This window comes from Equus asinus, chromosome 26 (genome assembly GCF_041296235.1).
Source record: "Equus asinus isolate D_3611 breed Donkey chromosome 26, EquAss-T2T_v2, whole genome shotgun sequence".
NCBI classification, from domain to species: Eukaryota; Metazoa; Chordata; class Mammalia; order Perissodactyla; family Equidae; genus Equus; species Equus asinus.
In genome coordinates this window covers 40,777,049-40,791,111 of record NC_091815.1, presented here as the reverse complement: position 1 = coordinate 40,791,111, position 14,063 = coordinate 40,777,049, and the positions used below count along the sequence as shown (strand labels likewise).

General features: G+C 46.1%; 1 protein-coding gene across 1 annotated transcript; it reads right to left on the bottom strand.

Moving 5' to 3' along the window:
- Positions 1–256: 256 nt before the first annotated feature.
- Positions 257–11,641, bottom strand: LOC106847398 (zinc finger protein 304-like). Its single transcript, XM_014866658.3, has 3 exons — positions 11,190–11,641; positions 9,030–9,156; positions 257–7,303 (listed from the first exon to the last, which is right to left on the bottom strand). Exons 1-3 carry the CDS (start codon positions 11,220–11,222, stop codon positions 5,565–5,567), a joined length of 1,899 nt encoding a protein of 632 aa, XP_014722144.2. The 5' UTR covers positions 11,223–11,641; the 3' UTR covers positions 257–5,564.
- Between the last annotated feature and the right edge of the window lie 2,422 nt (positions 11,642–14,063).

The window sequence follows — 14,063 nt, the reverse complement described above, 5'->3', positions numbered from 1 at the left end:
CAGCTATCTTGTTACTTGTCCTAGACATGGACGCTGACGCTTTGGGGTGGTTTTTATGAGCTTCAGTAGGTTTGGTCAGGGACAGTAAGAAAAGCTCCCCGACAGGGCTATGACGGGGATCTTGCAGGAGGAATGTCAGGAGGCACTGAAGTGGTTAGAAAGAGTGACGCTGTGCCTGTGGTTCCCGAAGAAAACAGCTTTCCTACCTGTATAGTCAGTGACGGTGTCCCAAGAGACAGAACAAGATTTATATTCAGATAATATTTATTACTCCATATGTGAGATACAAAAAACAGGGATGTATCACATTATATTCCGCTGGGATGGTGGATGCCTTTCTGACATTGTGACCAGGAGTGCAAAGGGGGCATCTTATCCCAGTCCTGAAAGCCTGCCAATCAGTGACAGCGCAGGCTCCTAGGCAACGGCCAATCAGCAACTGCCTCACTTCAATAACCGCGTTTCTGAAAGTCAACTAGTCAAAAGTAGCAACCTCAGTGACACACCTGAAAGTCCCTCAATCCTTAAACACGCCCATTTCTGAAAGCCCGCCGATTCTGGATTGCCAGACTTCCCAAAAGCTTAAAGCTCTGGCTGTCTTTGAGGAGACTGCCTGATTACCAGAACTCTCCCTTAGAAACAGAAAGTTCACTTCTTTTTTGTATGAGATACCAAGTTCAATTCCTTGTTAGTTCACAAGTTTGCAAAGCTTTCAATGGGTCAACCTCTATTTACACTAGTTATGAGTTTGGACTTGTGAGTGGCATATGAACTGACACAGATGTCAGACTGAAAAGGTAACTTTTCTGTTCTCGCTAAAGTGCTGTTATCCATTTTTTTTGTGTATACTGAATACAAAAAATGCCAAACTGCAAGTGTCAATTTTGTGATGAATTCCCTTAAGAGTGGATAAGTGTGGTAAAAATCTTCTTCAAGGTGTGTGGTATGCAATTGTTCATTCAATATTGAAAATGATGGACACATGTAAATCAACATTACTAACAGTTAAGCACAAGAGACATATGATTTCATAGTATCAAAGCAAGTGAAAAAATAATTTAACAGAAATTCAGTTTAAGAAGCTAAAATAATAGAAGTTGTAAGCAACTTCCCCCTGTGTATCATCATTCCTCCAGCTCACACTACTGTTGAGCCTGCGTCTCATCCATCAATGTTCAATCGACAATGGAAGAAGATAAATTAAATGTGCCCACTGTAGAAGCTATGTTACAATCTATTATAGTTATCATGGAAGTCCCACTGACATACAGTCTGCACTGCCTGTCACTGGAGACCCCAGCCTTCCACCAGGTGCAGCAACCACAGATGTCCCTTGTGCCTTGCTGCTCAGGGGAAGTGGAGTCTGCGAAGCTGAGGTGAGTCAGCACAAGGTCTAAACTTGGCTCTCATTGTGTTCAGTTCCTTGGCTTTCGTTCTCAGTTTGATACCTGGGTTTTGTTATTAGTTCCCAGTTGTTTGGGATTCTTGGTGGACCAGGCCATTCTGATACTTTTTTGCTGTCCTGTAAGTTACTGGGTTTCTTTCTGTGCTAAGTGTTGTCCTAAGAAGCTGAATCCTAGGTAGAACACAGGCATTGCCCTATAAGCCTATTGTGCAAGGTAGCCTCACAGACCAGTGGGTTTGCAGTTCTTACTGTACTAGCCACTACGTGGGCAAACTTTGCTGTGGGTCCCCAATGAATCAAATGAGGTCTCCTTCCCTCTTAACTTTTGTATTGAGAACAGCTATAGTCTAGAGTGAACGATCCCTCTGGTTTTCGCATGCCAGGGGCAGACTATGGGTCTGCGGTGTGAGATGGCCAACTGTCAGGTTAGGGGCCTGAGTTCTAGAAGCTTTGCATTTCTACCAGTCATCATGTGCTTTCACAGAGTGCTCTAAGTCTAAATCCTCTCCTCTTCCATGAAACCCTCCTGCGTTGTCTATGTATTCCTGTTACAATCCTAATTGTTGTGCCTAGCTTTCTAAGTAAGGTAACTGCACCAAGGATGATGTAGGCATTCAATGGCCCCTCTGGGGGGACATTTGATTTGAACAAAAGTGCTAATTTGAAAGGCACCTTTGAAAATAAATAAGAATTCTGAGGAGGGCAATATTTTTACATTAGTATAAAGAGGCCTCCAAATGAAATGCTGAATCAAAAACTGCATCACTAAAAGATTCTTTGGCCAAAACCAATGAGCAATTTGACAAACTTCAGCAATAACAAAGGAGCCTCATTCCCCTAGTAAATCCTCCCTGTCCTTGTCCTCCAGTTGCCTCCTCATACCTAGCTCTCTCTTCGCCCTTATCCTTCTGATCTATTTCAGCACCTCCTCCTGCTTCTCTTCCCCTTGCCCAGATGCCCTGCCTTTCACCAACAACTCTCTTAAAGCCCCAAATGCCAGTTACCTCTAAGATTCACTGCATGAGTCACGCATTCGGGAAACTGCAGAATTTAAACCTTGGACCTGAGCTGAACTAAGAGATATAACTAAAGACTCCCCTCAACCCAAAAAAGACGAGCAAATAGTCATAAAAGAATTTAGAATTCTTTACGGTACATGTGACCCAGGGCTACCTAACTCATACAACTCAGATGCTAAATCGTGAATGGCTGAAGCTGATTGGACTGACCCAGAAAGGGACCAACAGGAATCCTCCTTCCACAATAAACCTGAGGGTCACAGAAAGGCCAGAAGAGTACATCCAATTCTCCTACAGGCCATACTTGAAATATTTACAACAAAAAACAATTGCACAGTAATTTGATCATTGAAACAAAAAATTAGATGACACCATAGGAGATTTTCAGGACAGATTAGAAAAATACCTTTTGGTAACATTTACAGGGTTACAGAGGTGCTGATGTAACAGCAGCTGTTTCATGTCATTTTATCAATGGTGTTAAACCTGAATTGGAGACCTAATTTGAAAACAGAAATTAGAATAACTAATAGCTCCTTTAGCTTAAAAACAACACCTGACAGTACATTTTGAAAAGCTTTTGGAATCAAAATGGAATATAAATGGAATTAAAAATTTACCCAAAGTAAACTTACGTCCCTGCAGATTAAACAGCTAAGGGACTCATTTTCCAACAAACCACCTATTGACAAGGAGACTTGAATATATTGTAAACAGAAGAGACACCGGAAAAAGGATGGTCCCACTTTATGAAAGAAAAAGCAAGACAAAGAAAATCCCTCAGTTCAGATCAATGAGGGTCCTCTGAGGAAGGAAAAAGAGCTCAATAACCTGCCATATCCTTAAGCAGTCAAGATGAATTAATGACAGACGGTCATCCTCATGAATCCGTGGAAGATACGGGTGCTACTTTTTCTACATTAAACACCTGAAAGCTTTCCTCAAAATATTCTTCAGAGTGAAAGATATTTCTAATAACCCACAGATTTTCTCCATTTCAAGCCCTTAATTATAATACCTGGGCCCTTAACTGAAAAATTAAAAGCATTCCTCCCACTCTGTGATAATAGCCCTGAAAATTTAATTGAGAAAGACTTATGAAACTGCACACTGCCAAATATCCTATGAAAGGAGAAATTACAAGTTAAATTTTAAAAACATAAATATTTTGAACTAGATGAAAATAAAAATGCTACATATAAAAATCGATGTGATGCAGCTAAATTAAATCATTAGAGAGAAATGATAGCTTTAAACAACTTATTGCAGAAAAATAAAGATGTCAATAACCTAAGCTTCCATGTTAAGAAACCACAAAAATAAGCCTAACTAATCCCAAAGCAATGATAAGAAAGGAAATAATAAAGATTAGGACAAAACTCACTGAAATAGAAAATGAAAAAAACACTAAAAAATAAAAATCAATGAAACAAACAGTTGACTCTTTCAAAAAATCAACAAAATTGACAAAACTTTAGGTAGGTTGACAAAGCAAAGAAGACAACAAATTAACAAAATCAGGAATGATGACACTACTGACCCTACAGACATTAAAAGCATCATAAGGGAATACTATAAATAATCTCTATCCTCCGAAATTAGACAATTTAGTTGAAATGAACAAATTCCTAGAAAGACACCAATTATGAAAACTGACATAAGTAGAAAAATCTATACACGACTATACTAAGTAATGTTTATTGAGAATCTTCCCACAAGAAAACTCCAGGCTCAGGTGGCTTCACTAAGGGATTCTAGCAAACATTTAAAGAAGAAATATCATTAATCTGTCAATGAGGACTGAATTACTCATGAGAGCAGAGGCCAGCAAAGTTAGACAGAGATATAACAAGAAAGAAATCGATAAATCCGTTATCCCTCATCAATATACATGTAAAATACATTTTAAAAGTATCAGAAATTTGGCAACACATACAAAGAATTATACATCCTGACCAAGTGGGATTTGTCCCGGGAAATGCAAGGTTAGTTTAACATCTTAGTATCAATTGATGGAATATACCATGTAAATAAAATAAAAGACAAAAAAAGCCATACCCACACAATGATTATCTCAAAAAACGGAAAAAATTGGACCTTAGTCAAGTAGATCCACACAAATACAATCAGCTGATCTTTGAAAAGGGAGCAATGGTGAAAGGATACTCTTTTCAACAAATGGTGCTGGAACTACTGGACATCTTCATGTTAAAAAATTATCTAGATAAAGATCTTAAACCTTTTAAAAAATGTTCTCAAAATGGCAAACAGACCTAAATGCAAACACAAAACTATAGAACACCTGGAAGATAACATAGGAGAAAACGTAAGTGACCTTAGGTTTGGCAAGTAGGCCAAACCAGACTGAGATCTGTTCTGTGCCATCTGGCTGACCCCCTCCGAGTCACATAAAGTTGGTGCCGACAAAAGGAGTTCCTCCCTTCATACAGCAGAACAAAATTCTTTTCTCAACCCATTCCACACAGTGAAAAGACCCCTCCCAAGAGTAAAGACTGCGATTACAGGCCTTTATCTCTGCACAAAGAAGAGCAGTACAAGGTAGCTGTTCCAAAGCTGGGTGATCTGGAAACACAGCTCTCATGTTTACAGTCAACATTGTCCATAGAGAAGGGAAATCTCGTCTGGAAATCCCTGGCAGTCACCAGCTCAGACTATTCTGGCCAGAGTGAAGACCAAGTTCACTCACAACCCAGTCATGGGGGAGGGAAAGGAGGGCTGTCAATGGGCTCCAAACACACGATTCCCTCCAGGGAGTAGGAGAGAAGGCACAGGGATCTGCCTTCCCTGAGCATATTGGAGCAACTGACACAGACTGTGTGATCCTGACAGCTGGTAGCAATGAGATGGCTTCAGGCACAGGCAGTGACAGAACTCTGTCAAGAGCCCTGCACAGTTTAGGAAGTGCAAAGCACCTCAGGAGATCTTCCCACCTATGTGGTACTTATTGGAATCTCCCCAGGGTGGATGTATAAACCTACAAGATTCACCTACTGGCTGACTGCTTCCTCACGAAGGGTACTCACAGAACTTTACTCTGGTGTGAGCCCCATTAGGTTGAACAAGGAGATAGCATATTTTCTGCATTCCTAAGGGCTTTCTCTAGTGTCAACTTTCCAGTGCTAAACAGGTTTAAGAGATGCAGCTAAAGGACCAACAAAACTGCTGCATTCGTGAGGCCTTTCTCCAGTATGAACTTTTTGGTGCCGAACAAGATGGGAGCTTCTGCTGTAGGCTTTCCCACATTCACTGCACAAGTAAGGCTTTTCTCCAGTGTGAATCCTCCGGTGTAGAATGAGGCTAGAATTGCGGTTAAAGAATTTTCCACATTCATTGCACTCATAAGATCTGGCTCGGGTGTGAACTTTCTTGTGTTTAACAAAGTGGGAGCTACTAACATAAGCTTTCCCACATTCACTGCACACATAAGGCTTTTCACCAGTGTGAACTCTCTGGTGTAGAATGAGGCTAGAGTTACAGCTAAATAATGTCCCACATTCACTGCACTCATAATGTCTGGCTCCAGTGTGAACTTTCTTGTGTTGAACAAGGTGGGAGCTACTAATATAGGCTTTTCCACAGTCACTGCACACGTAAGGCCTTGCTCCAGTGTGAACTCTCTGGTGTAGAATGAGGCTGGAGTTGTGGCTAAAGCATTTCCCACATTCACTACATTCATAAGGCTTCGCTCCAGTGTGAATTCTCTGGTGTACACTAAGGTTGGAGCTATGGCTAAAGAATTTCCCACATTGATCACACTCATAAGGCCTTTCCCCAGTGTGGATTTTCTGGTGCTGCACAAGTGTGTCTTTACGGCTGAAGGCTTTCCCACATTCGCTGCACTCATAGGGCCTTGCTCCACTGTGAATTATCTGGTGGTGGACAAGTGTGTCTTTACGACTAAAAGCTTTTCCACATTCAGTGCACTTATAACGCCTTTCCCCAGTGTGAATTCTCTGGTGCTGAACAAGGTGGGATATTTGGCTAAAGAATTTTCCACATTCAGTGCACTCAAAAGGCCTTTCTCCAGTATGAAATCTCTGGTGCTGAACAAGTGTGTCTTTACGCCTGAAGGCTTTCCCACATTCACTGCATGTGTAATGTCTTTTTCCAGTATGAAGTCTCTGGTGCATTTTTAGGCGGGACAGGTGAATGAAGGCCTTTCCACACTCCTTACACACATGTGATGTGTCTCCACTGTGGATTTTTCTGTGATGAACGAGAGCTGGTTTCTCCTTGGACATACTTCCACGTGGTAGGCATCTAAAGGATCTCACTTCAGAGTGAGTTACCTGGTTCTCAAGGAGAGTGAAGGTGTTCAGGAAGCCTTGCCCATTGTCACTGCAACTGAAGAGCATCCGTTTATCAGGGTCTCCCTGGTGTTGCCCGAGACTGGAGCTGCGTGGGAGAGACTCCGGGAACTCAGTCCTTTTGTACGGACTCACCCCACTGTGAGTGGTCTGGTGCTGGAAGAGGCCAGAGCTGTCCAGCAAGTCCATCCCTTCCTCCCTGCAAGTAAAAGGTCTCGCTAACATGTAGACTGCACAGCTCTTCACAAATGAGGCCCCACCATTATCCTCCCGGAAGGGATTCTCTCCAGTATATCGCCTCTGGTGCTGGTAGAAGTTTGCACTGGACAAGAATCCTCTCCCACAGGGGCCACATGTGTACAGTTTCTGCGTGGAGTGTGATCCCTGGTGTTCAGGCAGGTGCAAAATGTCTTTTAAGAGTGGGTCACGCATCTCCCACGGGTAGGCTTCCTGGATAAATGAACCTGACATTGCAGTCCTGATCTGCAGCACTCCTATGGAATTGCTCTGCTCAGAAGGGGCCTCCTCACTGTCTGCTTCACGCCAACAAGCTGAAAACAAAGAAATGTTGGTGAAGCACCTGTTAACCATGGTGGGAAGCAGCAGCCCCATCGTTTATGTGTGGGACACACAATGAATGTGTCCATTGACTTGCTGGCAGGATGAGAGAGCCAGGATCAGGATGAGGAAGAACGCATGGTCAGTCCTGGGTCTCTAAAGCTCACAGTATGGAAGAACCCTAATGATGGGTAAAGACACAATGATGATGCACGCTACAGGAAATAGACGGGAGGTCTCCCACTCACTCCTCTACTGAAGGGTTTCAGCAGGGCCTTGGCTGCTGGTGTCAGGAGAACTCTGTGCAGAAGCCTGTGTGAGACCCAGAGGTCAGAGAAGTGGGGAAACAGCCAAGGGATGGAAGACAGGAGCGAAATGAAAAGTGGGCAAAGTGCCAAGAATGGGGAAGGAAAGGCAAAAATGAGGAATTGCCATGGGCCTTGGCAAGAAAAGAGTGGTGAACACAAAGCAGGCTGAAGAAACGATGTGACCCCAGCCCTAACAGGACACTCTCTTCAGTTCCCATTCAGCAGTGCCCAGCCCTCTCTGCGTCTCTCACTGTGGCTGGAGTCAGGTCGGCCCCGTCAGGTACCCAGAGCTTCCTGGCTCTCTCCAAGGGCAAACTACATGGGATCTAGAAGGTGGAAGTTGTACAGGAAACATAGGGCAGATGCGTGGCCCAGAGAAGAAAATGAAATGCAAGAAGAAGAACCTAAAGGAAGATTTGGCAGAAAAGCCTCGCAATTCCACAAGTAGTGAGTGACATGTCACTTCCTGCAAAGCCTGCCCTAGTCAGCCCAGGAAATGGCAGCTAGAGGATGAGGGCAGAACTTGGGACACAGAGGAAGCACGGACCTGGACAGTCAGGCGGCCCAAACCACACAGACTCTATGGAGCTGACTGGAAAAGCCCTGAACCCCTGAGCCATTCCTGCAAGGCTTTGGGCAGCAGGTTTTGGGACTGCTCAGAGAGGGAGGGGACACTGCACACGGCCCAGCCATGGCACCCATAGCACCTACTCTGGGAACCAAAGAAGGGAGGAAGGAGAGTCACTGATCTGGCAGAAGAGAAAGAGCTGCCCCAAGGGAACAGGGGAATAACCAAACCCCAAGGACACTGGAGTGGGCATGAGGGTCTGTGGAAGGCAGCCTCTAAGATGGCCCCCTGGAATGAATGCCTCCCAGTACTCCTGTCCTCGTCTAAGCGTCTTTCCTTGATTGCAGGCTGCACTGAATGACTCATCTCTAAGGAACAGAATATGGCAAAAGTGATGGGATGTCACTTCCAGGTCAAGTCAGAAAAAGACTAGTTTCCATCCATCTCTCTTGCTCACTTGCTCAGAGACGCGGCAGCTGCCATGTTACGAGGCACACGACAGAAAGGCCAACATGACAAGGAGCCGAGGGAGGCCTTTGCCAATAGCCAGTGAGGAACTAAAGCTCACAGTTAAAGAAGTCACAAGAAACGAAATCTTGCAAACAACCACATGAACGAGTTTGTAAGTCTGGATTCTTCCCAAGACTGGCCTTCACATGACAACACAGCTGTGGCCGACGGCTTGACTGAAACCTCATGGGAGACTCTGGGCCAAAAGCACCCAGCTGGCTGTGACGAGACTCCCGATGCACTGAAACTGAGATAATTCATCTTTTCGTTGTAAGCCACTAAATGTTGGCATAATTTGCTACGTAGCAACAGATAACTGAAACAAGGACTTACCCAGTGAGGCCACATGCGCGAAGTTCTCCAGCATCACATCACGGTACAGGAGTCTCTGAGCCTTCTCGAGGAGCTCCCACTCCTCCCGGGAGAAAGACACGAACACATCCTCGAAGGTCACACAGTCCTGCCACCATGGGGACAGTTGAGCCCATGGGCAACAGGACTCCCCAGCATATCCATTCACATACCCACTCCCTAGTCCCTCACCTCCTCACCCTCCCAACCCAGAGGAGACAGCAGGCTCGACACCGCTAGTGCCCACTCTCTCCTGGTGTCCTTCTGATCACCCTGTGCAACCCAGAGCAGAATCAGGCAGGGAGATGGACAGATATTACGTAAGCTACGGGTCTGGCATGAAGGGCACCAAACCCTCTCCTGCTGGCCGGTTCTCCTGGTGTCCAGCCTATGCCTCCCAGACACAACCTGAAGGTGGTCAGTTCACACTCCTCCCAACATGTACACCACTCTTTGAACCACCCCTTCCTCATATCTGGGACCCCCACCACCACTGACAACCTTCTGGTCCACATTACATGCACCTGCAAGGCATCTCCCGCCATGCCACTCTGCACATGGTGTCCAGGAAGCGCTCTGGTCTTTATGACAGATACCACCGCCACCCAGCTGCCTAAGCAAGAGACCCAGTCCTCAGGACCCGGTTTCAACTTTGTTTTTAACGGAATTGTCACCGTTACTTGAAGATACTCCCTCCTAAATTTAACCCACAGCTCCACCCCATTCCAGACTTTCACTGCCACCTTTTGAACTTGACCAGAACCCCTCCTCGGAACTAAAAATCTGTGTCCAGCTGGATGCCTCAACTAAGAGGTCCCTGGGACTTCTTACACTAAACATAACTCCCGATACAGCCACAGTAGTAATTACTCCTGCCACCGACTGTCCCATCTCACTTGATGGCACTTCCATCACCCTACCAACTAAAGCCAAAAAAGCCCTGGGGTCACGTATGACACTTCCCTCTCTCTCATTCACATTTCACATCAGAAAAGCCAGTCACCCTACTTAAAAAACAGACACAAAATGCACCAACTTCTCTCACTCCCACAGCCGCCCCACTGGCCCAGCCCCCATCAACACTCACGGGGACCACTGCAGTAGGCTCCTCCATGCTCATGCCCGTCCTCTGTTCTCAACCACAGAGCAGCCAGAGGGAGCCCGTTAAGATCTAAGCCAGAGCACCTCTCTCTTCTGCTCCAAATCTTCCATGTCGTTCACTCACCCCCAGAATAGAGGCCCAGCTCCTCAGCCTCCCATTCCTGCCTGACTCCTGGCCCGGTTCCCAACAGACATAATTCAGACCTGTGGTTCCTTGAGGACTCTCAACTTGATCTAACCTCCAAGCATTTGCACATGCTGTTCCTGAGCCTAAGATACCCCTCCAGTCCTCATCCTATTGGCTGTTAGAAGTAGGAACCTCTGCATATAACTCGTGGCCTAGATCCAGGATGCTGGAGTAGAAATGACCCACTTTTAGGGCCCAGCACACTCAAGTGCACAGCCAGGGAGAGGTGAAGAATCACAGAATATCACTGTCCCGTCAGAAAATCCGGTTGGCCCTACTTAGAAGTATATACAAAACGCATACACTGTTCTAACCTCCACGGCCACCACTCTGGTCCAACCACCACCAACACTCACCTGGACTATTGCAGTAGGCTCCATCATGGTCTCCCTGCTCACTCCCATGCCCCTCAATCTTTCCACTCTGTAGCCAGACGGAACCTGTTAACACCTAAGTCAGATCACCTCCCTTCTCTGTTCCAAACCTTCCACGGCTCCCACTGCCACCACAACAGAGGCTCAGCTTCCGAGACTGCCATTCCACGCCTGATCTCTGACCGACTGCCCTCTGTTCTCACCAGACAGGAGAGAGACCTGCGGTTCCCGGAACACTCCGAATCCATTCTCACCTCCAAGTATGTGGACCCGATGCCTCCTGCGCCTTGGAAACCCTTTCACACCTCATCCCATCGATCCTGGGAATGGCAACCTCGCCATCTATCCGCCGGGGGTGATCACCGCCCTCCACCGCCTTCATACTCAACAGGACGGAGCGATGAGGGCGAAGCGATCAAGTCCTAGAACACACCCTCCCCTACATCCGAGTCGTGAGGGCTGGAGGGCCCCTCCACTCACCTGAGCCCGGTCCGACAGCGCCGCGGCCGCCATGGGATCCTGTGAGCAGAACGGAGCCGTGAGAAGCGGGCGAACGGGCGGACCCGGCGGGCTCAGCCGAGACCCCCACCTCCACTGGGCCTGGTGCACTCGGACCGACTGTCGCCTCCGTCCCCAGTCTCCCCCGTGTAAACAGGCTCAGGCTCAGGGGTCCGCCTGCGGGGGCCGCCGGGGACCGAGGGCGGGTGCGAAGGCCGCGGAAAGAGCGCAAGCCCCGCGGACAGCTCCGCGCAGGGTCGCCCGACCCACCACGGGCATCAGGAATCTTAACAAAGGCGCGGACGGAGGTCGTGTCCTTTTCCCCGCCGCGGCCGAACCGCACCAGGCCAGGACTCGGAGCCTCCGCGGCCAGTGTGGACAGTCCCGGCACAGGAAAAACACGTCACGCCCAGGACGCCGGAAGTCCCGCCTCTGCCGCCTGGACAGCAGGAAACGCCCGTCGTGCGGGCTGTCACTGGCGCTAAGGCGATGCGCCGCGCTCAGACCTCTGGGTAACGTAGTTTATTCTCCGCGTTCGCTGAGCGACGTTCGGGTTTCCGGTTCTCCATGACAACCGCGAAGCGGCTGGGCGGGAAGGCCAGCAGGGAGAGAAAGATCCGGGAGAAAAGTCCTAAGTGCCAGAGCTCCTCTTAAAGGCGACGCGCTCAGATATCCGTGGTCACCTGGGAGAATGCCACTTCCTCAGAGGATTCCAGCATGTGACCCATTCCTTTATTTGTTGTATTACTCTTTTTTGAGGTTATGATAGTTTACAACATTGTCAAATTTCAGTTGTATATTATTATTTGCTAGCCATCTTATAGGTGCACCCTTCTCCCCTTGTGCCCAGCCCATCCCCTTTCCCCCTGGTCACCACTTGTCTGTTGTTCCCTTTGTCCATGTGTTTATCTTCCACATACCAGTGGAATCATACAGAGTTTGTCTTTCTCTATCTGGCTTATTTTGCTTAACATAATACCCTCAAGGTCCATCCATGTTGTTAATGGGAGGATTTTATCCTTTTTTATGGCTGAGTGGCATTCTATTGTATATGTATACCATGTCTTCTTTATCCAATCATCAGTCGATGGGCACTTAGTTTGTTCCCACGTCTTGGCTATTGTGAACAATCCTGCAATGAACATGTGGGTGTGTGTCCCTTTGAATTGCTGATTTCAAGTTCTTTAGATAGATACCCAGTGGTGGCATGGCTGGGTCTTATGGTATTTGTATTTCTAACTTTTTGAGAAGTCTCCGTACTGTTTTCCATAGTGGCTGCACTAGTTTTCATTCCTACCAACAGTGTGTAAGGTGGTATTTTAGTGTAGTTTTGCTTTGCATTTCTCTGATGATCAGTGATGATGAGCATCTTTTTATGTGCCTATTGGCCATCCGTATATCTTCTTTGGAGAAATGTCTGTTCACATCCCCTGCCCTGATCAGGTTGTTTATTTTTTGTTGTTGAGTTGTGTGAGTTCTTTATATGTTATGGAGATTAGCCCTTTGTCAGATATATGATTTGCAAATATTTTTTCCCAGTTGGTGGGTTGTCTTTTCATTTCAATCCTGTTTTCTTTGCCTTTTAGAAGCTCTTTGGTCTGATGAAGTCCCACTTGTTTATTCTATTGTTTCCCTTGTCTGAGAAGACCTGGTGACCAAAAAGATCCTTTTAATGCTGATGTCAAAGAGTGTACTGCCTATATTTTCTTCTAGAAGTCTTACAGGTTTTAGGTCTTACCTTTCAGTATTTGATCCATTTTGAGTTTATTTTTGCGAATGGCGTAAGAGAATGGTCTACTTTCATTCTTTTACATGTGGCTGTCCAGTTTTCCCAACACTATGGCTGATCCATTCTTTAATCCTGGGAGAGCCGCTTCACCTCTCTGAGCTTTGGGGAGTGAGATTTAAATTAAACAATGAATATACCTCGCTCGTGGGGGCCTTTGTGTAGCAGCATTAAATGCTCCTCTAATTCCTTCATCCAAAATTTGGGTCCCTGATTTGGGAGTTTCAGCATCACCTGTAGGTCATGGACCTAACCTACACCTTCTGACACAGAAACTCTGGGATGGAGCCCTGGTTCAACTTTGAGAGCTGCGGCTGTGTTTAAAAGTTACGACCACCCTTTTCCCCAAAGGTCCAATAACTAAAATGGGAAACTACTACACCTACTTCGTGGGAAGTGAGATGCAATGTGCTTAACACAGGGCCTAGTGCTAAACACATACAAGCTATTTTAGCATTCATTGTCACCACAAGGTTCTCACATATACTGCTATTGGAGGATGTCAGAGACCTGTTTTGTAGAATCGCTGATCATATTTTTCAAAATATAAACTACAGTGATTCCCTGACTCAGCAAGTAGCATCACAGGTAATGGTTAAAATTTTCACATAAATCACACCTATATACATTTAGGCTCATTCGAATTTTTAAAAATATCACATGCAGGAGGGTTTCATAAATTACAGGTAGGTCTGTTGTCCAAGGGACACATTCTTATACGCCAGATGATTCAAAACATAGGGCTATTAAGACTAATTGTCTTTAGGCTTAAGAGGACAGTGGAGTTAACATGGTTTCATATCATGGTTTGTTTCATAAGATGACAGAGTAATAATTCATGTCTAATTCACAGGAATAGAGACTCAAACTCCTCCTGCCTCCTTCCTGGATCTCAGGGCAGGCAGACCCAGGTACAAATGTATGATCATCAGATGGCCCAGCCTGACAGCCAGTGGCTCAAGGTCAGCAGGTCTGTGTGGTCCTCCTCCTCCTTAAGACATCATCTTCCCATTATCTAAACCTGCAGCTCACAAGGGAGCAGTAATTCCTGAGGAGGTATGAAATCTGGA